The following is a 27,965-nucleotide window of genomic DNA, read 5'->3' on the forward strand; positions in this document are numbered from 1 at the left end:
TGGGCTAGAGTGGACCAGCTACAAAGGGTTAGTGTGGGCGAGCAAAGAATACTATTTAGCAAATGTAGGCAGTGGATAATAAAACATAAATAAATTTAACCTAAATATAAGGTAACCAATAAAGTTTTTGGCGTTTTTAATGACAGAAAAAAGATGGCTTACAGAAAGTATAGCCAATTATTAGCCCTTGAAGTAATCTGCATAGTCATCGAGGATCTTCTGCCAACGTTTCTGTAGGTGTGCAATCCTTTTGCAGTAAAATTTGGGTGTCTGGGATTCACAGAAATCTGAGTGCTGTGCGCAGGTCTACTTCTGTCATGAAGGATTTTCCTCGAAGATAAATGCAGAGTGATTGAAACACATGTGATAATTTGTTGGTGCAAGGTCAGTTGAACATGGCACAGTCTCCCAACCAAGTTTTCAAATAGTATCCATGGCCACCCGTGCCGCATGCGGTTGTATGTTATACTGGAAGAGTACTCCTTTGGGATTCACCACTAATGGCTCCTTTATTAGCAATGGTTGTTGTACACGTTACAATTGCTGTGAATATGTGGCTGCAGTGATGGTTTTAGGGGCTGGAAGCAGCTCATAGTGAACAATTTGGCGACTGGTCCACCAGAAACAAACAAAGCATGATCATGTGTGGGTGCATAAGGAGCCTTGCGGTATAACGGGTAGGGACCTGTGATGACAACGAATGATTGGAACGCTCAGGAGTGTCTCTATTTGCTGTTTGTAAAGGTGTTCCTGGCTCTGTATTTGGTCGTACGGAGAAAGTTCGGTGGAATGGGTCAGTGCTGCATTTATGCTAAAATAAAATGGGAAAAATTATTTCTAGCCTGTCCAGTAGCAGCTTTACACTCTTGCTCCTGTATCCTACATCTACCGAGCAAGCTAAAAATAATTTTTCACATTCCATTTAAGCATTAATGCAGCGCTGACCCATTCCTTCCAACTCTCCCTCAATTTTAATGGAGATTTCTTTAAAGAGTAAATCATAGGCTTGATTATATTTTTGCCGCAGTTGACATTCTTTGAAGAAACTGCCATTATTCTGACGGGAATACCTTCCGTAACAAATTTTACACTTGGATAGTTGAATTGGGTAAAGAAAAAAAAAATTGAGATCCGTATCCGCGGATCTTGACACTAATGATCCGTATCAGCGGTTCTACTTTTTTAATGATCCGGCACATCACTACTTTTAACATGATTGAAGGTTGTCTAAAGTTACACCCTTTGGTTCTTCAATTTTGGAAAATTGCCAGAGGAAAGTCACTGAATCCTTTCTTTCCGCTTGTAAAATTACCTGAGAAGTGTATAATCAATGTCTTTAAGACTTAAGTTTTTCAAAATGCCCGAAGGAAGGCCTCCGTACTCCTTCTCCTACAATAATCAAAGCTCATCTGAAATTGCTTTTTTAAAAATTCAATTCCTTAACCTGGGAGGGAGTTTCAAACCATTCTTTTCCTCAATGTTGTCAAAGATGCCCTAAACTTGAATTTTAGAGCTTGAATTTGGAAAAATTGCCTGTGCAGGGTCCTCAAAAGAAGGGGCCCTGCACAAGCAATTTCGTCCCTCTCGTGTCCGTCTTTGCTGGCTGTGCCTGTGCTTACACCAAACGCGAAGTCAGTGTCACAAAAGATATGTTTCTATATTTAACTTTTATGCAGATTATTTTTGCAAGTATGCCTAAGTGAAGATTAATAATTGAAGCATTTTTTTTTCATCCTAGAAATTGGAAGGTTCAAAAACTGCTGGTACATTGCTATTTTGTGGGGGCACGAATTGGGACTTAATTGGGCGTAAAGAATTGCCAAAAACTGGTAAGATTTTTTTAATTCTAATGTATTTTAAGTTAATTTAGCAAAGAATAAAATGTACAATATTCCATTATCATTAGAATATTGTTTTCCAGTATGAAAATTGGCAGAATCAGTGTAGTGTTTGTACGTGTCTTCTCTAAATAGAACTCCGGCTTCGAAACTTCCACTGGTCCCAGACCACAAAAACATCCTTCGAACCAGCAGAATATGAATTTTAGTGGTTCATGGGATCAGTGAAATTTTATTCCTGTTTTCTTTTAATAAATTTTAAGCATCATTTTTTAAAACTGTTGAGAGAAAGTTTTGACTTTTGTTTACAATGTTTAGGTTTTCTTTGCAAGAAATGAAAAAAAAAAAAAAAAAAAAGCTAACAGCATTATAATACAGTGAAGCACCGTTTATACGTTTTTGAAGGGACTGTATGAAAAAAGCGTACAAAGGTTAATGTGTATTAGACTCTGCAGGGACCAATTTAAAAACGTATAATTGATAAAAACGTATAAAAGAGAAACGTATAAATGGTGCTTCACTGTAGATTATTTTTGCCACCCTACTGATTCCTTCAAAAACACCAATACAGATAAAATTTCCTTGGCTCTTGGCTTAGTTCTTTGATCAGTATTGGTAAACAGAAAGCATTTTATTTTTCCTTCTCTTCCTAGTCATTCAGACATGTTTGTTGAAAACAGCTAATTGACTCCATTTGTCTCATTAATTTTGATTTACATATTTTTGCAGTTTTTCTTTAGTTGTTTCTCATTTAAAACCGAAATGCAAGAATGGACCACTGAAAGTGTGTACCGTCCAGCAGGGTTCGTTGATTGAAATAGCAGGGCTGCGGAGTCGGAAGGAAAATGGCCGACTCCGACCCCGACTCCTGGATTTTGAAACGTCCGACTCCGACTCCAACTCCGACTCCGACTCCGGATGTTTTTGATTTTTTTAATTGTATTTTTTCAACTCCCTCTCTCCCTTCAGGGAAAGGGGGAAAACCTCTAAACAGAGATTGAAATATTGATTCCTTTTCATGAAAATTTCGCATTTTGTTTTTTATTGTAAACCCAAGACGCGTACAACGTTAGAAATTCAATTTAAAAATCAAATTTTCCAACAGTTACGAGTTAAGAAGTGAGATGACTTAAAAATCCCTTCTAAAAAATTTGAAAAGGATTATGTGCAATTTGCCCCCCTTTAATGTTTAACAAATAGATATTGATCAAATCGTGTGCTTTCAATTTTTGAAAGCTGTAACTTGAGAGAAAAAAAGCTTTTTTTTTTTTTTTTCTAAATCCAAGTTCTTGAGAGGGGGTGGTTTTCCCTGGGTGACACCCATCAGGTAGGTGACACCCAAAGTTAATTTCAGAGTTTATAAATACTTTAATTCTGAAAATTTTCGCGAATATATTTTAAATTATATTTTATCAATCAAATTTCAACGAAAATAGGGCACATATACATCAGGAGCTAATTTTACACAAAATGCGCCCGGTATACAAATTTGTACGAATAGCTTTTACTATACCTATATTTCTTCTTCGCTAAATTTTTAATTTAAATTTTATTGTCTGCTTTAGAATTAACCTTAATATTAAGATTTTAAGATTAGCTGCAATTATTGAGTGTTGCAATCAAGAAATCATTTACACTTATTTTGTTCCATACTTTTTAGTGAGAACCAAGCTTATAGAAATAGTCTTAATAAAGAAAAAAACATTAGATTATTTTTCATCGGATCTTTTAGATTCGTGCTTTCGCGCCAGAACGTTTTTGAATTTGTCGATCATCCTTAAACGTTTCAACCTTAGCTACGGGCCTCGACTTATTAATTTGTTACGTTTCTTTCGCTATTTTATAACTGAGATCGAACAAAACACTATATTTCTATTTTTATTTGAAAGTGATTACTTGAAAATGTTAGGCAACAAAACCGTTTGCTGACAGTCGCTATTAGTTAAATTAAAAAGCAAGCAAACTAGAGGACGGCTACAGTAAGTTCGGTAAGCATTCAGGCTAGCTGATTGCCATAATGGCAGTTATTTTCTCATTAGTATCTTTTTATACATGTAATTGAACCAATTGGTAGTCAGTTTTTAAAAAATGCAAGGAGAGTCAGTGAAAAGGAAAGAAAAAAAGAAACCCGGAGTCGGAGTCGGAGTCGGCAAGTTTTCTAACAACTCCGACTCCGACTCCTTTACCCCAAAATCAGTCCGACTCCGACTCTTCGACTCCGACTCCGACTCCGACTCCACAGCCCTGTGAAATAGTAATTAAAATCACGATTTAAATCAAGTGATTTTTTAAAAATAAAATCAGTGATAAAATCAGTTGATTTTATTTTTATAAATTAACTAGCTGTACCCGACGCGCGTTACTATGCCAACAAAAAAATACATCATTATACTGATTTTCATGACAATCGGTTGAACAGGGCAGAAGTTGCTACTCTGCAGTGCCACCTGGTGGCGAGTGGCTTCAATGAGCATATTATGCACCTTCTCCGTGGAAAAAAATATATATATAGCAATTTTCATAATAATCGGCCCAGGTATCAAGTGAAGCCGTGACTATACTCAAATTTTGTACTCACGCAGTTTGCAAGATCAATCAATCGCTAAAAATATCAAATAGAAAAAGTTTTAAATCCCCCCGTTGCATGAAAAGCCATAAAACAATAGAGAAATATTTTATTTGTTCAAACTAAAGAAAAATGGCAACAGCTAACTTCTTATCAATGAGATCTTTCACACAAATTAATTTCTGCAGCCGATAATTTTATTCGTATTTATCCAATGGATTGTGACTTAAAAAATTGGAATAAAAGAGGAACTATCGATCAGAATTTTTCGAACTGGTCTATAAACATTCCCAGTACCAAAAATAAGAAACTGAAAGTTTCAGCCAAATCTGCCGGGTAGTTTTTGAGTTCATGGATGACATACAGACAAACATTCATTTTTATATATATAGATGTGGCATTTTTAGAATGTATTGCTCTAAATTTAACTACACTGCATTATACTATCTTAACCTCGACAGACATAACTGCATAGATCCCTCTTTATGTGTGTGAAACAGATTTTCACTCTTGCAATATTGCTTTTACTCCATGATTACAGTTCAGAAAAAAATAAAAATTCTATCTTTCTTACACACCATGACTAAAATAGTTAGAAAAAGTAATTGTTCAACATATTATTTTGCATTAAAAATGTACATGATGATGGAAATCTTAAACCTTAATTTTAAGCAAAGCATAAAACAAAATCACACCTTATCTAAACATTATAACGTATTCATAAAGCTTAAAAATGTATTGAATATTTAAAATTAAGAGAACTAATCTTAGTTTTAAAGGTGAGCTGAATCGATTCATCTATTGTATGAAATATATTATTTTTATAAATGTAAAATAAATATAAATATAGAATTTTTTGAAGATTCATCAAAAAATCAAAAAAATGTGTTTCAAATTTTAAAAACTCCCACTTTTTTGATTTAAAAAAAAAAATCAAAAACATTACGAACCCTGCTGGCCAGTGAACTTTTATAGTTACTGGTGGAAGACCAGTGATTTTTTTTCTCAATTTCTAACCCTGGAACTTTTTTTTTATAAAAAACCTTTGTTAGTTGGTGAAAATTTGCTGTGAGTTTATTTTTCAAATGTTTCAATCATCAATTTTCATTTTACCCTATGTTAAATCATTGCAATGTATGAAATAATGATTTTTTTTTGGTTTTAATAATGTTTTAAGACATCAAATTTGACATTTCACTGATCTGTACTTAACTGCATTGAATGTATACAGGATGTTTCCGAACTCTTGGGCAAAACTTTAAGGGGTGATAGTCGCATCAGGACAAACAATATAATGGCAAAAATAAGGGTTCCAAACATCTTTCAAATGAGATAGGTGCCATTAAAGTTTAGGGTCCAAAATTTCAAAAGATCATAAAAAATGAAAAAAATTGATCGATTCGTTTGCAGTTTTGGCTGAAATTATTCCTTTTGTTAGTATTTTCTTGAAGATAAGTTTTAAAGATGCAGTTTAAAAAATGCCGATAGAGGGCGCTTTAAGCTTTGCTGTTACGAACAATTATTTTTTACCGCCATTTTTTAATCTCATTAGATTTTTTCTAATGCTTGGACTTAAACTTAAATTTTCAGCTCAAAATCAGAATCATTGGGTGTGATTAAATCACCAAAACTGAACTGTGTGCAGGAGTTGAAATACACTCTGTCACAAAAAAATCCATTTACCCAGAAAGAAACAAGCCATATTCACAAAACTTAAAATGGATGTGGCCAAGGACAAGATAAGGAAATGATTACAAATTCACAACAAAAGAATGTTTTATAAAGAAGTTATGATACAATAAATGTTGCAAAACTGTAAGTTGTACAACCTTCTCTAGCAGCTATACAAGACAAAACACAGCCTGGTATGGAGTGAAATACATTACCTATGACCATTGGGACTAAATTGGGATTCATCGTTGAAGATAACATACCTCCTGTCTGCCACAATCCAGCTAATCAAGTGCAGCGAAAATCCAGTCCATGAAAATCCAATTCATCTCAATGGACGCCAGTTCGAGATACTAGTTTCTTTCAGTTTACTCAGGATTGCTTTTCTTGATGTCATCAGTTTCTTGGAAGGTGTTAAACGGCATTGAACTAATGTTAATGACCTTGTTAATACGGTAGTGGCCGATCTTATGCGATCTTCGCGCCCATTTCTGTTTGAATGTCTTAACTGACCGCAATGGAGTGATTCATTTATTTCTACCTACACTAAGCTACTATCATATCGCTCTGACTGAGGTGGCGGCAGATACGTGCGTACAACCAACCTGCTTCTCTGAGACCTGCTGTACGTCCCTTTAAAAAGTCCAACAATTGTTCGTTTGCCTCTGAAAGGTCGTCCTAGTCACAATAGCGTCCTTACAGCTCGACAGTTTTGTTTGAAATACCCTTTGACACAAGCTTCCACACTTTCAATCGTACTTATCTGTGCATTTTGTATGCGCATAGCTCACCTTTTGGTCACTGGCGACGAAATTTAAATCATCTCTTACAAAACTACATTCTTGCCGAGTTTGTTGGTTGCAGCTCAATATATTCTTGATGCATACATTTTTTTGTGACAAAGTGTATTTCAACCTTTGAAGACAGTTTTTGCTACTTAATCACTCTCAGCAATTCAGATTTTGAGTTCAAAATTTAAGTTTAATTCCAAGCAGGGGCGGATCTAGAGGGGGGGCCATGGAACCTCCCAAAGCCTTGTGATTGTAGGAATTTTTTTAAGGAAAAAAAAATATTATGAGAAGATAACAAAATTTAACACATGTATTTTACTGAAAAAGAAGTATAGGCCTTAATTGGGAGATAAATTATATCTCTATCCTCAAAACAAAATTTTTATTTCCAAAATTTTTCTCCATCTTTTACATCATTTCTTGATTCCAACTAAATACACTTGGACGCTCTCTAAATGCTGCGCTTCTCAGAGTATACCTATCGTTCACAACACCAAAGAGAGCCTAAATTTTTGTTTTTATGGCTTTAATTTTGAAACCAGGGAGAGAACCCCCTTTTCCCATGCCCTTTCACAAATGCCTTGATATGTAGCAAAAAATGCATTTTAAGTCTTCTATTTGGAAAAAAATGTCAACAGAAACTAGCTTATCCAGCCCTTATCACTTAACTTGCTTAAAAGCAACTTAAATGAATTTTTTTGGGACTTCAATTACAAACGAGTTTTGATAGGACCCCCTCCCTCCCTAGTTTATATCGTGATGATAGCTTTAAAAGGGGGTTTTTTACAGGAGATCATGAATCTTCCATCCCCTTCTAAAATATGTATAAATATAGTTAAAAATCGAGTTTTTAGAGCCTCAAAGGCAAAATATTTCCAGGAAGAAAGGATTCTAAGCAGGGTTGGCCGAATTGGACCCAATTGGGTTGGACCCAATGGGTTTTTTTTGAAAAAACCCATTTAAAAAAACTCATTATTTAGCCCACTTTTGGGTTTTTAAAAATTTTCTGAGAATTTTTTTTTTTTAAATTATTAATTTAAATACTTTCACAATTTAAACTTCTTTCTTATTTGTTCTTCACCGCAGACAATGTACATAAAAAATGAATTTTGAACTTTAATAGTATTTCTTAACTCTTAACGGCATTAAAAAAATACTTCAAAGATTTTAAATAAATGTATTTAACTTTTTTCTTTAACTGGTCAATAAATAACTCAAATTATCTCGATCAAGTCCTGTCACGTCTGATTTTCTCAATATGTGTACAGAGGAAACTAATCTAGTTAAAAGGCTTTCATGTGAATTATTTTCTGCTAACCAACACATCACAAATCTCGAATAAACAAAGTATATTTTTTAGAAATAAACAGATTTTTCAAATGGTCGACAGAACAGGTACAGTATTTTCATTATCTTACGAAAAAGTTGAATATTTCTAACTCTGTACACAGAAATAGAAAAACAAGCAGCATAAAATTCAAAGAAATGTCTTGATTAAGCTGGAATTCAGTAAAAAGGGATTTAAACTACTTGAGGTTCTACAGTAGTTTTGCATAACAAAATAAATACAATAAAGTAAAATGAAAAAAAAAAAAAAAAACGTAGTAATTAAAAACGAACAATAGATTTTATCACTCGAGAAGTAACTTTGCTATAACTGTCGGTAATAATGAAAATTAAAAAATCCGAAACTTCACCATACTTAGATTTTTTCGTCTTTCATACTTTTCTTCAGAAAATGCTGAATTTTAACTAGTTTTCCAGCTTTTTTTCCCCGAAGATCATTTTTGCACTTTGTCCATATACTTACGCTACAATATGCTACAAGTACCCCACATTTTCCCTAAAAAAAGACAAAAAAACCCACATTTCTTTTAAAAACCCAACTTTAGTTGGGTTTTTTTTGGGTTTATTTAAAAAAACCCAAAAAACCCTGGGTCCATGGGCTTTTTTAAAAAAACCCAGGTTTTTGCCAACCCTGATTCTAAGCACCTTCACACTTCCTTTAATGTAAGCAAACATTACCTAAATGTGCATTTTTAGGCTGGACAGCTGAAGAGCTAGAAGAGCACTCCACCTCTTCTAACTTCTCAATGTATAATGACAGGATATTTTGGTTTCTAAGCTTTATTTTCAAAAAGTATTTTGGGGCCAGCTCCTGAACCTGACCTTTCTCCGTACATCATCAAAAATAGACAAAATATGTTTTTAGTTTCCGAATTTTCAAAAATTACTCGGAAAATTAAATTTTGAAACATTTCGAGGGAGATTCCAAAATCCACCCCCTTATCTAATGTCTCGATACCCCAAAAATTGAGTTTTTAAAACTTCATTTTAATAAAATTTCTGGGGAGTTATCAGGGCTCAATTTCCCAATAAGCAGAGTAGGCAGTTGCCTAGAGCGGCAAACTTTTCCGGGAAGGCAAATTTGCTATTATAATACACATTTTTTGAATTAAATTGTTATTCTTGAAAATAAAATATTAGCATTCTTTCATTTTCCACAGAGACGATTTTTTTTTTTGTAATTTAATAATGATTACTTTCACACGTCTTATGAAAGTCAAATGTTTTTCAATCATGGTATTTGCCGAATCGTCAGCAAAATTTGCCGATTAAAAAATTTTTTTGGGAGATCACTGTGATCATTTCATTGGGACTCCTCAAAATGTGAAACACCATCATTTCTTCATAAGTTTGACAGTTTAAATCTCGCGAACACTTTGGTACGTTTTTTTGAGTCAAGGTTATTTTGCTTCTTTTAGGGGGGGGAGGGGGCGGCAGATTTCAACTTTGCCTAGGGGCGGCATGGAGTAAAATTTGGTCCTGGGGAGTTTGTTCAAAAATTTCGGATGGCCCCTCCCAAAACAATCGGCTGGATCCGCCACTGATTCCAAGCATTAGAAAACATTTAATGAGATTCAAAAATTGCGGTAAAAATTAGTTGTTCATTACTCCAAAGTCTAAAGCGTCCTCTATCGGCATTTTTTAAACTACATCTTCAAAACTTATCTTCAAGAAAATACTAACAAAAGGAATAATTTCAGCGGAAACCGCAAACAAATCAACCAATTTGTCCGTTTTTTATGATCATTCGAAATTTAGGACCCTAAACTTTAATGGTGGCTAACTCCTTCGGAAGATGTTTGGGAACCTTATTTGTGCTATCATATTGTTTGTCCAGATGTGTACTATCCCCCCTTAGAGTTTTGTTCAAGAGTTCAGAAACACCCTTTATGTTTCTTGATTTAATGATAACTTTTTCCAGTCCCTTGACAATCGTCAAATCAGTGTTATACTGTGTGAGTTTGTTTGTTTATATATATATATATATATATATATATATATATATATATATATATATATATATATGTTATATATATTTACATTGCCATTTACTGTTATTAAGTGTCATGTCTTTAAATTTATTTAGTTGCAATAATGCTAATTAGCCAATAATTTGTTGTAGGAATTTTCCATCTTACAGGATTGTATTTTCATGTATGTAAACATGTGTTAAATTGAATCTATTATTTGTGTTCAGAAATACTTGATGTATTATGATTTTTAATTATTTCATTTTCTCTTTGGAGTGGGAACTCTGTATTAGACAAACATTTTTCTCTTAAAATTGAATGAAAGTAAATAAAATTATTTTTTTTCAGCTAAAACAGCCACTGGAGTAAATTTATGGGGACCACACCGTTTAGCTTCCCTAAGTGGAATCAGAATTAGATCGGTTTTTGCTGGAAGTTGTGCTGTTCATAGTGTTATTGTTACTGATGCTGGTGTGGCTATGACGTGGGGTAGGTGTCAAAATTCATGTTCAATTTAAGTTTAGATGCTTATTGCTTACTGTAATGATCTATATGACTAGAAAATTGGCTGGATTTTAAAATTGTCTTTTATTTAGGTGAATCTACTTTAATACACAATCCAATTGAGACTAAAATCAAACAGATAATTGAGATTTATTATATTTTTTGTTATGTTGACTATTAAAACAATTTAAAATATTTCGTGAGCAAAGCTCGAAAGAGATTAGAAATAGATAATATCAAAAACATAAAATGTGTTTGATGTAGAAACGAAACTCCTTTTTCAGTGCATAAAATGTGAGCTAATGAATGTAAAGGCATCCAACAAAAATATTGGACTTTTGTCAGAAGTCTTTAAATCCATTAACTCACATTTTGGGCATTCCTTGTAACGCCAAAACACGTGTCTGCAATGTTCCTGCATATTTGTGTTTTTTAACGTTGTTTCATTTGCACTTATTTTTTAAGCAAGGATAATTTTATATTTCTTATAATTTTTGTTTATAGCAATAATCCATTTAATAATATAAAAATTTCATATTTTCTGAACTTTTTTGCCTCATTTTTAATAAATAAGTTTTATTAACTTAAAGAACACTTAAATAAAGATTTACTTCATTGAAGCATAACCAACTTCAGTATTCTCAAAATTAAAATTTGACTTGTGAATATGAATTATAAATGATTGCAGTATATTATATGCTTGTACTTTTTTAATTAATTGTACAATCTCTGTATTGAGCAATATTCAATATTTACAACTACTCGGTATTGGCCGAGTATCTGATCAAAATTTGGCCGAGTACCGAGTGCTTTCTACGTCTCTAATTTTCTATTTATTACTGCATTGTCTGTAAAATCTTAGTCCACATCGAGCCATGCAAAAGTAATTAAAAAAAAGAACCTCTATTTATTAACCAGTGTTTAAAGAGCAAGCATCCTTTCATTTGCATGCACCAGACAAATGTTTTTTCTATCTCCTGTAAAGTAGCAGTTATGTGACTTACGTTAGTCTGGCTCTGAGGTACAGATTTTTAATATGGACCTGTAAAATTAATATCGAATTAGCTTGTAATAATTTTTTCAAGATAGAAAACTGTTATTCATTGCCTAATGATAAAAAATAAACTATTCTTATATAAAGTAAAATAATTTCTTAAAATTTTACTTCTAAACCCATAATTCCTCAGTGTACTGTTAAATGTCCTTGGTCTTTGAACATTTGTATAAAATAAGTTTTTAGGCATTAAGTGCTGAATTTAATTCCTTTATTTAAAAACTAAAATTGGGTCAAACATCCTCTTTTTATTTGAAAAATTCCAGTCTTGTGAGCTTTTGAAACTTTGACCCTTAGATCTTTTCATTGATTTTTTTTACTGTCATTATTGTTATTGTATTTATTTTTTTGCTGTTTATGTATGGCCATTTTCTAAACTAAAACCTTCATTTGGGAAAGCTTTAGTTTTTTGTATCTTTGTTTTCATGTCTAGTTGTAATTTAGTTAAAAAATGATCTTACTTTTTATTTTTATAACTAAGAATTGTTTTATTTTAATCATAAGGCATTTGTTTAATGTTATGTACTTTGGGTGTAAATCTAGATTCTAAGAATTTTTAATAACTATAGGTATCACAAAACCTGATGATTCTGTTTGATACTGAATTGTTTCAGAACCAACTGTTTGGTACTGAATTTGTGGTATCGACAATTAGGAAATTTATGTAAGCCTTTTAATGTATTGTGCTTTTGTACTCTTAAAAATAGCAAATCTTGATTTTTTTGCTTTAACTATACTTTCGGTGATTTTATTTGTAATTTTAAGTATGCCTTTACAACCTTAAATATATTGTGCTCATAAAACATTCATGTGAATTAATATTTTAAATATTGATTTTCTTTAGGTCGCAACGATAAAGGGCAGCTTGGGCATTGTGATACTCTTCGAAGAGACATTCCTACTGTTGTTGAAACATTAAAAGATCACCAAATAATTTCTGCATCATGTGGTCGAGGACATACATTATTCCTCTCAGGTAGGCGTTCTATGATTTTGCGCTATTAAATGAATTTGAGGCTTTTATTTCTCAAAATGCCCAGTCATATCAAATAGCTAAGGCATAAAATGATCTAGCGACAATATATCATCCTTTAATACATTGAATTTGCAAAAATGTGCACCAATTCATTATTAATTCTAGAAGTCTTTACTTTTTTCATTTTTAAGTCCTTGCAAGTCCTTGATTTTGATTTAAAGAAGTATGTACAAATCCTGTTTTCTCATCAATTTGATGTTCAACTTGGAATTTTTATCCTTTTATTATCTATTGATTTTTGTCTCTTCAATTTGATTTCCCTTTACCAAGAGCTTTTTTTTTACGCGCTTGCACGCACGCACACACACAGAGATATATATATATATAGTGATGTTTTCCTTTAATAAGTGTCAGTAATTATATTAAGTTTATTTACAGTCAAACCTCATTATCACATCACTTTTGAGATTGTCAACAAGATCATCAAAACCTGAGCAGCATCCAAGCTAACTAAATATCAGTTTGTTATAAAATTATATTTTATAAAGTATTGCAGTTTGAACCGCTTTGCTTTTTTTACTTTCTTCTATATCCGATATATAGAAGAGGAAAGTATTGGATTCCTGTAAATTTTGGAATTTCGAATTTTGACAGAATCGAACGTTTTGAGGTGGTGCTTAGTCCATTTCGACTATTTTTGGAAAATGTCTGTCTGTTTCTCTCTGTGTGTGTCCGTATGAGTGTGTGTGACCAGTTTTTTGTAGCCGCTCTACAGCAAAAACTACCACATGAACTGGAACAAAATTTGGTACACATATGCGCCTATTGGTTTTTGGCGCGAATTCCTTCAAAGAGGGTGGATATTTTTTGAGTTAATGCTTGCTTGCTATTCCCCGGGAAGTAACTGGCAGAATCTAACAAAATTTGGTCCATATGTTGCCCTTAACAGGAACAGGTGCTGATTCAATTTTGGTATCAATAGCTGAAACAGGGCTTGAGCTATAGAACGTTTTTTGTCGTCAATTGTGACCGCTGTATCTCAAGAAATAATGAACGGAATGGAACAAAAATTTATCGGCAAGTAGCCCTTAGTGGGTATAAGAGCTGATTCTATTTTGGTGTCAACAGCTGAAAAGGGGGTGGCGCAATCGCACGTTCTTTTTTCCTATTGTGAGTGCCATATCTCAAGAAGTAATGCTATTTTCTGGATGAAATTTGGAATATATGTGAATCCATATGTAAACAGGTGTTGGTTCAATTTTGGCACCAATCGCTCCAAGAGGTGCTGATTTTTTTTTTTTTTTTTTTTTTTTTTTTGTGAATAAAAATAGCTTTATTAATGCAACAATAAGAAAGATAAATCGTAATAGACTGTCGTCTGCTTATTCCTTGTGATTTTAATTGTATGGAAATGATCAGAAATATTATCTCAATGATTTAAAAATTTTAACTGTTGCCATCTTATGTTTGTTAACAAATGAAATATTTGTAATTAATTCAAGCAAGGCTTTTAAAATAACTCAATTTTTGCTTTTTGCTTTGCTTTTGCAATAATTCAGACATTGGGATGGTCATCAAATTTTTGCATGTGTAATTTTGTTTTTGTTGGGAATATTGCTTCCTCGTCAAGCATGGGGAGGGATCAGAAAAAAAAAATATACAGAAGAAAGTTTTGTGATGACCACAACATACTAGTTTATTAGAGTGTTAGAAAAGATTTTATTCAGCGAAACCCATGTTTTAAAAAGCTTTTATTTCTATTGGTATACATTTTTGTTCTCAATTCTTATAGTAATTTGTTAATTTAAGCATTTTAAATAACTTCTAGTGTTTTTTCTTTGCATACAAAAAGTTTCTAGTTTTTGGTATTTTTGAAACGTATAGTCACGTTTTTTTGCTATGGTTGTATGTTGTTTCAATGTATATTGCTTTTAAAATTATTTTGATCATGTATTTTTATCTGAATTTTTCCTGTTATCACTAAAAAAGCATTGGCAAGAACAATGTATGGTGTATGTCGTTATGCATTGTTTTCTTGGCGATGCTTTTTTAGCACCAACAGGAAAAAGTCGCCCTTGGGGGAGGGGGGAGATTTTCAACATTAGTTCCTTATTGGTTGATGTTTTATTTAGAAAATAAGCTCTATAAAAATGTTTTGATTTTTTGTTGTAGAAAGAGGAATTTGCTATGCCTGTGGGGATAACAAAATGGGGCAATGTGGTGTCGGGTCTCAAAATACTACTATCAATATTCCAACAAAGGTTTGTATTTTATTAATAAAACATAAATGTTCAGTTTAGATGCTATTTTTAGCTCCTTATTAAGGTACAAAATTCATAATCATAAATTTAAAAGAATTATGTTAAATCTTCATGTTCAATAAGTAATCACATGTGTTCAAATTGAAAAATTTGCTAAGAAAATTAATTTGTTACATTTAAAATTGTAACGATTATTATAATTTTTTTTTTGGTTGTCATTAGGTATCCTTCAAGGGAAGATCTATCACTAATGTTGCTTGTGGTGCAGAGTTCAGCATAATTGTTGATGTTAAAGGAGGAATGTATTCATTTGGTTTGCCTGAGTATGGACAATTAGGTGAGATTATTTTTATTAGTTTGAAGCAAAGTTTTTAAAAACTTTTCCAAAAAGTTAGTTAATATGAAATTCCGAGATGGGTTGATTATAAAAATATATTACCATGTGAGTTCTTTAATCCATTAATGACTACTTATTACTTCTGCGACACATTGAAGTCTTTAAAGATAATGTAACTTCGTTTGAAAGCAGTTATTTGGCTTGTTGACATAGGTTACCTTCTCAATGATATTGTGTAGGTATTGCAACTTAAATTCATGCCAATAAATATACTTCCCCTTTCAGTGAACTCCGCAAACTGTCATACTCTCTCAAGGTGAGTCTCTATGTATAAAAATTCCCCCGGAGCCCCGACAATTGCGAATATTCTATACTCCACTTAAAAAGGAGAATCCTGAGCCACTCTCTTGATACAGTAACCCCTCGTTATATCGCGCTTTTTGGGGGACAAAGAAAAAGCGCGATATATCCAGAAGCGCGATGTAACCAAGGCCATTCCGAGTTATCCATCCAACACATACAACTAAATGTAGTATTCACTCTTTTTGACATGATTTTCAAATGGTTTCGATATAGTTCACTAACTTACTACCACACTTACTAAAACTTATACAAGATTAAAATTTAAGTAAATTTTCAGCGTCAATATGAAATACCGAATAAAGATGATCTTCATTGCTTAGAGAAAACTCTTTCGCCCGTCCAGAGCATTCTTCCTTTTATTGATACAAATCCTAATTTGTGCAACCAAGCACAAATCTTTTCTGTGCTAACAGGTAGTCAGAGAGGGCGTATGTTCTCTTCTACTTGAATCAGTATGACACTTGCCTGCTGTTTCTTACTCATTGTAAAGGTCTTAGTATCAATATCAATACAAAAGAAAACGTCAAATAGTTTCCAAACTATGTCTTAAACTAAAATATACATTTGGCTGGCAGGAGGTGCCCAGGGCCGTTGCCTCTGCTTTTCCAGCGAATTCAGAAGAAAAAAACTTTTCTGAGTAATTCCATATGTTTTCACGAATGGTTTCAAGCTTAAAGCAAGGTTTTTTTTAGGTTTCAATATTTTGGAAGACAGAAGAAAGGAACGATATATTCGAATGAGCGATATATCGAGGTGCGATATAGCGAGGGGCTACTGTACCATTCTCCCTTTTAAGATCAATTGAAACCAGATTATCAGGGAAAACACATTGAAACACGATCAACAAAGTAAAAGTATTGCTGTATGTATTTGAGGAAAGAGAAAACATAGCAAAGGGAAAAAAAATTAAAAAAATGCCTCTGACACCACCATGAGAAATGTTACGTTGTTCAAACTACATAAGGGGCCCCATACCTGAAATAGCTTAGGGCCCTGTTTAGTCTAATTCCGGCCCTGGCCATGGTATATACATTTGTTCGAAGTAACTACACATGACAAACTCCCCACTAAACATGACATTGTTCTGGAATTCCTGGATTTAAAAAAAAAAAAGTTCTCCCTTTTATTCCTAAACGATCAAAAAATGTGGGTTATCACATGACCGAAAATATTGCTAAGTTCAACAAAAATGAATAAGGTTTAGTAAAAGCAAAAAAGTATAGTTATAAAACCTCAAAAAATTCATCACTTCATCAGACATTAGTTATAACTCTTGATTCTTATTCTTTTACAGGTAACAACTCTGATGGAAGGTATTTTGTGACTTCTAATAAACTTTCTTATCGATGTGAATTAGTACCTCGACGGATTGTAGCCTTTATAGAAAAGACCAGAGAAAACCATGTGACTTTAGTTGATAATGTGCAGATTATTGATGTGGCATGTGGGCTCAATCACAGTGTAAGTATTTGTTTAAATCATGATTTTTACATGTCATTCAATTGAGAGTAATGAAAATTAATATTGATAATGTGACAGCTCAAATGCATTTGAGCAAAGTTCAGGGTAGCAGAGCTCCTACATTTCCTGTGTGAAAAGGCTTTTTTTTCTTCTAGTGCATGAACAGTTTCAGACCTTCCAACTCTCCTGTTTTTCACGGGAGATTCAAATTTTTTTTTCCGTTTCTCCCATTTTTCTTCAGATTTATTATTTTATGTTGTAGTGTAACCTCGATATCTCCCCAACATGAAAACATATCATGGGAACATGAAAACATGTCAACTTACCGAGGTTTAAGTAATCTTTCAACTCAGGACAGAATTTTGCTCAAACTCTGAAGATTTCTTTAAATTAGAAAAAAATTTACTATTTTCGAAAATTACAATAGTTCAGCAGATAGCTCACGAAAAATGTTGAAATCTTGAGTTAGAAGATATTTGTAGCAAATCGGCAGTTTCTGCAGTTTTTCTGCAGAAATTTCATATTTTAAATCTGAAAAGATTTTGATTTTTCTATCATTTTTGGTTCCCCTTTTCCTTATTTCTCCAAATCGATCTTCATCCACTGCAATTTCCTCCATAAACCTATGTTTTGGAAGCATGCCAACATTGAAACACGTGCATCGCCGAAATTTGTGTGTCTTGTTTGAGATTTCAATCTTTTTGAATCCTGAAAATATTTCAATTATTTTGAAAGTTTTGAAGTGTTTTGTTATACGCTACCGTCAGGGTTTACCCGATCTACATCACTAGACATAATGAACCGCAAAAGAAAGCTGAGACATAGAAACAAAGTTAGTTCCATTACTTAAATGCTCAAATCATTAGAATAATGTGTACAAGTTTCAAATATCCATAAATATGCTTATAATATTGCATTAATGAATATTTATATTTCTGGGGATGAATTGCCTTCATTGTTTTTCACTATATCAAGAAGTAATAAGCAACCCCAGAAATATAAATACAGTGTAACTTTGATTTAACGATTTCCTCAATTTAATGATACATTTCACTGGTCTGGATTTGAGTGCAAAGAACGTCTATGCTCCTCGATTTAATGATGTCCTTGATTTAAAGGTAACTTTTCTGGTCTTTTGACATTCCTTAAATCAAGGTTATACTGTATATATACATTAATGCTACTTGCAAAACGTTTTGGAAGGAAATTGCACGAATTTCAATGATGTTATTGATAGATATACATATGGTATAACTCTTAAACTTACCTAGATATTCAATGTACACATAGATTGCCCTTGATACGAAAAAAAGAGTCTTCAGTTGGGGATTTGGAGGATACGGCCGTTTGGGACATGCTGATCCGAAAGATGAAAAAATACCTCGTCTCATAAAATCTTTTGATGGACCTAATAGGGGCGTAAAGAAAATTTTTGCTGGAGGTACTTATAGCATGGCTGTGTCAGAATATGGTAAGTCCATTCATGATTCATTTATGTGATACAATTTCTTAAAATTAGTGAAAAATTATTTGTAAATAGTGTTACAAACTTTAATGAATTATATGAAAATAACATTTGATTTTTTGACACGGTGAAAGGACCAATACACATATGGCAGAAAAATTAGGCAATTATCTAGCTTACTACACATCTCAAACTAAAAACTAAGCATATGCACATCGCTGGAAATTGCTTCTCGTGTTTATGATTTCAATCCCTTTACATCTAAAAAATACAGGGTTCCTTATGAAAGAAATGAGAATGATTTTATTACACGTCGCGATAGAGCGTTCTCTTGAGCAATGGTGGTACACTATAAAGTTTTGCGTGAAGCTTCAAAAGGATGCAACCGCAACATTCCTGATGCTTCAAGAGGCCTTCAAGAGCGATTGCATTTCAAAGTCAGTCTGTGAGGTGCCACAAGAAATTCAGGGAGAGCCGGGAGGAGGAGAACATGGATCATGTGAGCGAAGTTTTGCAATCTGACCGTTGATTGAGCATCCACGGTGCATAAAAAGTTAGTCTTTGCAGTACATAAAATTTTTTTAACCTTTACATTATTATGCAAAGACGTTTTAATTCCCACATGCTCTGATTTAAATTATTTCATTTCCTACTTGAAGATTTTAATGATGAAACCACCCATTAATGTAACTCTGAACCTTTGAAAACAGAAAATTAGATTAGTGCTTATCTGTCAATGTGAGAAATTCCATAGTTTAATAAAGAGTAGATCCTGTTGTCATTCATGATATCCTAAAAGAACTAATATCTGTTGACAAAGTGAAAGCTGAAATTTGTGGTGTCCTGGTGGGGCATGTCTCAAGGTGCCCCACCCTCCCCTACCAATGTTTGTTACTGCTAATACACACATTTTAGTTTTATTATAAAGTAGTTCTGAAAAATTAAACTTATGGCTTAAAATTTTGTGTTTTTGGAAAAAAAATTAAAATAAGAATCCGGGACAGGTTGTAATCCACAATGGAAGACTCCTAGTTTGATCTTCAATTGAATTGAAATGTCCCCAAGCAAACAAGTGTAGGGCTTTATTCTCTACGCGAAAAATTTAACTATTTCTCGATACATAATGGGCTTTTACGACCTCCCCAAAATAATGTTGAAAAAAGAAAATTAAAGTATTCAGTCACAATTTTTTTAGTGATTTAGTGAAATTTTTGTTTGTCTTAGCCAAGACCTTTTTTTTTAACTTTCAGATAATGCATAAAATTTTTATTTAATTGAAAAAGAAACCTAACTTAACACACAAAATGTTTGCTTTAACAATGATTTTCTATAAACCGTGGTGAAGAATTTAACATTATCTAATTTTTCTATTGAATCATCATTTCTTATTAATCAGTATTTCATATGGATATTATATCATATTCTGTATTAACTCTTCAAAGTTTATTCTACACACTGCAAAATGATGTGGCTTTTTCTTTTACAGATGTTTTGTTTTTCTGGGGCCAGAACAAACGAGCAGGTGAGGAGCAATCATTTTTTTTATTTTTATTTTGATGGACAAGATAAATGGTGTGATTAGAAGTAGGAATAGTCTGATTTAATATTTGAATATTTCATTAAAATAATTTGTAACTATTAAAGTTTTTATTCTGAGCTAGTTTTATTTGCGGGTTGTAAAACAATAAGATATGTACTGTTGAAAATAAAATGAGTTGTCTCGATATGTTAAGAAAAAATTACTTGAAATTTCCCCTTAGGGGTTGTCCACTAATGATGTTACCTTTAGTGGAAGAGGTTTTTGTGAAATTGTCAGTTTGTGACAATGAGGTTGAGTGTTACAAGAAACACAACATCACACACATTGGTTGAAATATAAGGTAACCAATAAAGCTCTTGCCTTTTTAATGATAGAAAAAAAGATGGCTTACAGAAAGTATAGCCTATTAGTCCTCGAAGTAATCTGCATTGCCATCGAAGATCTTCTACTAATGTGTCTCTAGCTGTATAATTCCTTTGTGGTACAATTCAGGCGGCTTGACTTGCATTAAAAACTTTTGACGCAAAGAACTCAGTGAGTTCTTCGCATCCTGTGCAAAGAACTCTGTAAGTTCTTTGCACAGGTCTACTTCTGTCGTGGAGGATTTTCCCAGAAGATACATGTTCAGTTGTTATTAAACTTATATTTAAAATCAGTGTAGTTTGAACTGAAAATGTGTGATAAAACCATATTTTTTCCTAAAATAATGTCATTTAAAATCTATTTTCTCCGTTGTAACTTGCTCCCGATCTCCTGTCTTTTCATTTAATTAGGTTGGCAGGTCTGTCTATTCCATTTTGAGGTATCCAAGCTTTTAAGTATATACCTGTTTAAAGTGCCAACTTTATACCTAAAATCTTCAATTTTATTTTATTGCAAAAATTTTTCTTCCAACTACTCCGAAACATTTCTTCAATTTCAGCTTTGATGTTTTTTTAATGCAAGTTAAAAAACAATATTTGTGTTTTTTTTTTTTTTTTGACTAAGGAAAAGAGGGGGAAGGAAGAGGGATCAAAAATGTTGGCATCATTTATGCACAGTCCCTTTCTCAATACACTCTATTTAGAAAATCTGCACAGAGCTACCTTTTAATGTTATTAAAATGTCTCCGAGTTTGTCTGGTTCATTTTCCAGTGAATTGGAACCAAATGGGAAGGTAGAACTCAATGCAGTAAAGCTTGGAGAAGAATTGAAGCTGTATGTTATAGCTATCAAAATTCACTGTAAACAGGCACAACTGTGTATCAAATTCTTGATATTTATGTTTGTCAAATAATATGATAGTTTTATAAATGTCTTATGTTTTCTAACGCTGCAGGTGAAGCAACCATGTATCCCAAACCTGTCCAAGATTTGACTGGCTGGCATGTTAGAGATGTTGGATGCTCAAATTGTAGTATTGTGTGTGTTGCAGACAGTTCAGTGATTTCATGGGGTCCTAGCCCAACATATGGGGAGTTGGTAAGTAAATTCATCCGGTGTTTTGTTTTGTACATTTCATAGTGTTATGTTTTTGAGTTACAGGTATTTTTTTAAAAATCTTATAGGGTTATGGAGATAACCGGCCAAAATCTAGTACCACACCTCAGGAAGTAAAGCCATTAGATGGCTTGTACATACATTCTGTTGCTTGTGGCCATGGACATACACTACTTATTGCTCGTGATGAAACAGAAGAAGATAAAAACAAACTCAACCAATTGCCTGAATTTACTCCTTGATATTGTTTCTTACAATCTTTTTTCATGCATTGTGGTGGGTAAAATGTTTATCAGTTTCTTAGGATGTTTAGTTCGAACATTTATGTGAATTCATATGGGGAGCGAATGTTTTTAAAAAAAGTAGATCCCTCATTCAAGTCTATGTAATTTTATCAGACACTGTCATTTTCATCTTATTTATTTTCACAATATTTCAATTGAATGGTTTAACCATAATAACTTGTATAAATGGTAAAAACCACTGAACTCATTTGACTTTCATAAATGTATATAGAAATTTTCTAAATTTGGTGCATTGTTCATTGAATGCCTAAGGAAGTACCTAGTAATTTTTATTTAATGTAGTTTCTTTATTTTATATTGTCTTACAATTCTATATATCGTCCCCTCAGAGCAACAGTAAAATATCTTAGTTTTATTTCTGGGATTAGATATCTTACTGTTGCTCTGAGGCAACGATATTTGTATTTTGAAAGCAGCAGAATATTCATTCAATATTTTTTTTTAATTATCACTCAAAATTTACAAGATATTTTGAATAAATTTTTATTTGTAAAATAACTGAGTTTTGTATTACTTTTTTTGATTGAATTCAAACACCTGTATTCAATGTGCTACTCTACCATTAAATCTTACATTACGTTTTTGTTTGTTGAAAGCTTAATGTTGATTTTAAATTGCTCATAACTTTTATTTAGTTTTCGTAACTTTTTCCTATTAAAGTTGTGGTGCCTAGAACTTAATAGTTCTTGTCTCTTTGGTGCTTTATTAACCAAAACTTAATTATGTGTATATGTAATAAAATGAGTAATGTAATATTGGAATGTTTGTTTTTTGATAAAGCTGAAAAATATTGAGACACTATAAATTATATTGCTTTTGTTTTGAAGGAAAAAAAAGTCCCAATTTTAAACACAAGTTCAACATCTTATAGTTGTTTAAAAATCGCCAAACTTAAGAAGGCAGTAGTTTTTTCAATACTACTAAGAACTTAAGATTTAACTTTTTTTTTTCTACCTCATATTGAGTAAAAGAAGGTTGAAGAAAGGAAAATATCTATAACCTTTTTTCTAATTTATGCTTTTTTTTTCTGTCTCGAGTTTGATGGGAAGCTTTTGATTTAGCTGCACAATGAAATAAAGATAAGTAAACGACCATTTTAAAGAAAGATTTACTTATTTAAAACTAAACTCCAAATATAAAATTTGTGTAGTAAGATACAGCATATTCCCTTACATATTTTCTCCTAAAAATTATCAAAACATTTATGAGTTCATCCGAGTAATGTTCTGTCAAGATTGTTTTTTATGGGTAAAAGAGTTGTTTAAAAAAATGTAAAATTTTCTGAAATTGCTATTTGATCATCAATGATAACATTTTTCTGCTTTTCTAAGAACAAGCTAAGTAGTTACATTTCAAAACAAAATATATATGCAAAAATGTGGTCTGCTCTTACTTGTACGTAGACACAAATAATAAGATTATATGTGCGTGAGTCATGCCAGACAACTTGGCTTTGAGCCTTTATTGCAAATAATTATTTTTAATGTTCACTGGATATACTTTGAGTGAAGGTTTCTAACTATTAATTTTGCAAATCAGAAACAATAAATATAACACTCAATGAAAGAAGTTCATAACTTACATTTATTGCCATCCAAATGAAAAAAAAAAAAAATACATTACTAAGTATTTATTTGTGTGGGGGAGAGCTCCATAGATGTAACATTGTGGAATATTTATTTTAGTAAAATAGTGTCCTTGATGACTGCAAGAAAAAAAAAATTTGCTGTCTTTCTCAATTTAGTAATTGCAAATTGCCCAATATACTGTTGTCTTGCAATTTTATTTTATGAAATATCATCGTAATTCTTCAGTGTGTTTATTTTCCACTTAATACACTTTTTCTTGAAAAATAAAAAGTTTTTTTTAAAGGATAAAGTGCTGTATTCAATCTTTTAACTTGACTTTCACCCCTGTTTAAATGCAATATCTCCAGTATAGTGTAACAAATAATCACTATTGGAATTCAAGATATTTCTGGTACACATGTGCAATATACATGTGTTCAATTTTCTGGAAATCATGATTTCATTGTATAGCTGGAGTCTCAATCAATAATGATTCTTCCACTGGTTCACCTACTGAAACCTTGCAACGACTTTTACTTCCTCTAAATACAGTTGGCTCTCCGTTTAACGACGCTCTATTTAATGACTTTCTCTATTTAACGATGGCTTTTCACGGTCCAAGGTGGTCCACCTTAGTGTTTAAAGCATTCTACTTAAGGACGATTTTTTGTGGTCCCTTGAAAGTCGTTAAACGGAGAGCCAACTGTAATCAATCTGGGTCATCTTTTCAGCACAACCTGAAAGCAAAGACAAACAAAAGCAAATGTTTCTGCACTTTGAAGCATTCTGCCTTTATTGTTCAACAGTGATTGATGCTTCTGTATAACTTACCTAAATTAAAATTGAATGATTTGAAACCTCAGCAATATTCTTCCCAGAAAAGATATCTTATTTGTCCCTTGTAATTCTAGTCTATAGTTCAACCAGCCAGAATTAAGTTATTAGTAGGTGAGGTATCTTGTTATGAACTATAGACTAAAGAAACTATGATCACTGAATCATATGAAGGTTGTTCTCTGGGCTGATTATAATTGTGTTGTACAGTCAAGTCCTGATAATCTGCAGTGGCAAGATAACCGCTGATAAGTAAATTTTGCAGCTAATTCACAAAATGGATTTGAAAAAAGGAAACTAGTGTGTACAATACCTAAAAAAAAAATAGCTAACACGAGTATATAAACTGTTGCTAAAATAGGGCTTATACACACACGTAAATTGTGCAAACACATGCCCGAAAGGTGTTGGGGAGGGGATTTTTCTTAGTAAAAGCTGATCTGTTAGCTTGTAAAGAGTGTCAATGTAAAAAAAAAAAAAAAAAAAAACAGGTTTCAGTGTATGGATATTAAAATCAAGTTTTAACTAATCTGGTTTCAATGACATTAGAAAAGATGGAAAGAAAAAAAAATGCTCTTGTTAAATTGAAATAATGTATTTTTCTACATTCAATAAGTTATCAGTATTATTATTATTTTTATTGTGAAAGTGCAAAATCACAAATAATTAGGAGTTCCTCTATACTGGGAGGACTGCAGGGACAAAATCCACTGGAGCCCAGCACCCTTTGAAAAGGTGTAAACAAGAATTGAGGGAGAGACTTGCATGTCAGCATTTTGCCGCAAGGCCTGGTTACTTTCTTGGCAACTTGGAAGATAGCAATATTGATAAATCAAAAGAAGTCAGCTTGAAATTCATTAGGATGTCCGTTTTGATGTGGAACATTTTAAGTAAAAATAAATGCCCATAACATGTTTTATATGCCTATTTAGTGAGCTTCTTATCTCTTAGGAAATCTCTTCAAATTGAGAAATATTTCATGTAGCTTTAATTTTATCAAATTTTCTAAGGTTTTATGTATTTTTCTGTTACAATATATTTCATGTAAATATTGCTGTAAAAAAATCTGTTTCACTTTTCATGCATACATATCAATGCTAACAAAAACTAGGCCATACTTTTTTTTTTATTTCTCATGTTCTACTTTTGAAATAGTTTATGAAACGTACAAATAAATCTTAATACTTGTGAGTGATTAAAAAGTTATTGCTTTGAAACCTGTAACAGGTCTTTTGCATACAACAATGACTATCTATTTCAAAATTTAGATCAACGAAGACAGAATACAATTTCATTAAATGTATGAAATATTTTTGAAAACTAGAACGGATGACCTCATTGTTCATAACTAACATCTTTCAATTGTAGAAAAAAAGGGAAAAGCTTCTTGTAAAGAAGTACTTTTGAAAGGTTTTGTAAGATTTATATATGTTTTTATTGTGTAAATGTTGACTGCAATTAATGCCTTTGCAGCGATGTGAGTGTTCCGTTAAAAAAGTAAAACTTCCTTTTACTTAAATGAACTCTGAATTGAATATGATAGATTTATTGCAACTGATGACAGAATAGTAATATGTTATGTGATAGTTTCTTAAAAACGCATTTGGTACTAAGAAATGACACTTGTACATGTGTGTCGGGATAGTATGCAATGTAAATTTTGAATGTTTGAAAAGATTGTGGTTCTCAACTGGTGGAATGCCCCAGTCAGTTTCAATAAAATTTGATGGTATCAAATACTTTTTAGTGTTGAGAAACATTTTAACTTCTTTAAGCTTTTCCGAAAATGGGGTTTTCAAGTTAAACTTACCTAGAGAGCAAATCTAGAAACAAGCTTATGTTGAAGTTGATTTGCAGCTGTATTTGACAAAACTGGAGCCAAATACATTTCTGGTTAATAAAAAATTTCATGTAATTTCCATTAAAATAAAATTTGTTTTCAGTTCAAATTACCTACATTTAATTAAACTTTAAACTAATATTACACATTTTGACAATACTTTTTTTTTTTTTTTGTGGCGCCCATAGTTAGTCGTGAACAAATAGGGGTGCATGGCTTCTTAAAGGTTGAGAACCCTTGAACTAGAAAAAATTTAAAAGAATGGTTTTAAACTGTTTTCATCTTGGTGCTTGAGTAGAAAATTGAAATATTGGTTTTTGCTCAAATTTTAAGAAAAATAGGTTTTTAAAATTTTCTTGTTAGCTTTAGTTTGATGTTGTAAGCCAGTCAGATGCTTTGAAAGTGTTTAACCACTTAAAATGAGAATTACAGTATATGATTTAACAATTTCCTCAATTTCATGATACATTTCACTGGTCCAGATTTGACTGTAATGAATGTCTATGCTCCTTGATTAAATGATATCCTTGATTTAACGATAACTTTTTCCAGTCCCTTGACAATCGTTAAATTGAGGTGTGGCCCCACTAAATTTCGCTTACGCTTATAGGCCGTGACCATGGCAACAAAAAAAGCGCTACAGGGAAACCCTATTCTCCATGTCACTGACTGGAGGTTGCATAAGATGGGTTCAGCGCCTTTTGCGGTCAAAATCGGGGACGTCCAATCAAAAATAAACCAACTTTGAAACTTGTCATTGATTGGTGTATGCACAGGATTCCGTTCAATTTCAAGAATAGATCACAGTTGCATCAGTTTAACACAGAGAAGTCATAAATAGTGGAGGCCTGAAAGCGTTGCGCCATCTTGTGAGGCCATGATCGAGGTTTATACTGTAGTTTTCAATAAGAAGTTTTGTAAATGGTGTGAAATTATTTATTTTTCCTCTCATTTAGTCTAAGTGTAAATATTGACTTAATTTTCAACTTCAAACGCCTTATGATATGACGTTCAGGGATGTAACTTGCTAATGTATGAATAGGCTGAGTGAAAACGGAACTTGGCTGGCCTTCACAACCACAACTACCTGTACTACAATGTTAAACATTTATTAAAAGCTGGAGATTGTATGAAGATAGAATTGTCACACTGCATGAATGCATTTAATTTTATTTCTGTAGGAACTTTCATCACCTTTATTTTCATTTTAGGTATTTGAGGGTGTGTTTCATTTCTGAATGAGTTGTCATATACTTCCATTAAAGTTTTAGTAACCATTTAACATTCCATTTTCAAATAGTTTTTTCATTTATAATAAAAACCCTGCTTTATTAAATTAGTTATTTATTTTATTCGCAGATTTTAACTTTAAATCACAAAAGCACCTTTTTTAAATTTCAAATATGACTTGAAAACTTAATAACAATTTCAACCAAAGTACAAACTGATGTACCATTAACGATCTTGTATTCATTCACATATTCACATAGTAAATTTTCAGTACTGCATAAAATTTACTATGTGCTTACTTGTCTTTTAATGTGATTTATAAATGATGGAAGATAAAGATTTCATATAAAATGTTCCTCAGATTATTCCTGAACAATTCTTAAGTAATGTGACCTTCATTTTCTATGATACATGTCAATATTACTATTAATAGTATTTCTAATATGGGTATAATGCGCACATGTGTTAATTATTTTCTTTTCATGATTTACAAAATTGGCACTTTTAATTTTTTTGACTTTGATTTGTAATTTGTTTATGTTTGAAATAAAGTGAGAATTTCCTA

General features: G+C 32.3%; 1 protein-coding gene across 1 annotated transcript; it reads left to right on the forward strand.

The window, feature by feature from the left end:
* Positions 1–1,738: 1,738 nt before the first annotated feature.
* Positions 1,739–27,957, forward strand: LOC129229574 (protein RCC2 homolog; the record flags this gene model as incomplete). The annotated part of the gene is given in 10 exon segments (XM_054863909.1): positions 1,739–1,829; positions 10,532–10,672; positions 12,586–12,717; positions 14,890–14,978; positions 15,201–15,315; positions 16,973–17,139; positions 18,430–18,610; positions 20,091–20,126; positions 21,463–21,605; positions 21,692–27,957. Coding segments are annotated over 10 exon segments (1,269 nt in total), but the record flags the coding sequence as incomplete, so codon positions are not given.
* Positions 27,958–27,965: the final 8 nt, after the last annotated feature.

The sequence above is a fragment of the Uloborus diversus genome, chromosome 9, assembly GCF_026930045.1.
Source record: "Uloborus diversus isolate 005 chromosome 9, Udiv.v.3.1, whole genome shotgun sequence".
NCBI lineage: Eukaryota > Metazoa > Arthropoda > Arachnida > Araneae > Uloboridae > Uloborus > Uloborus diversus.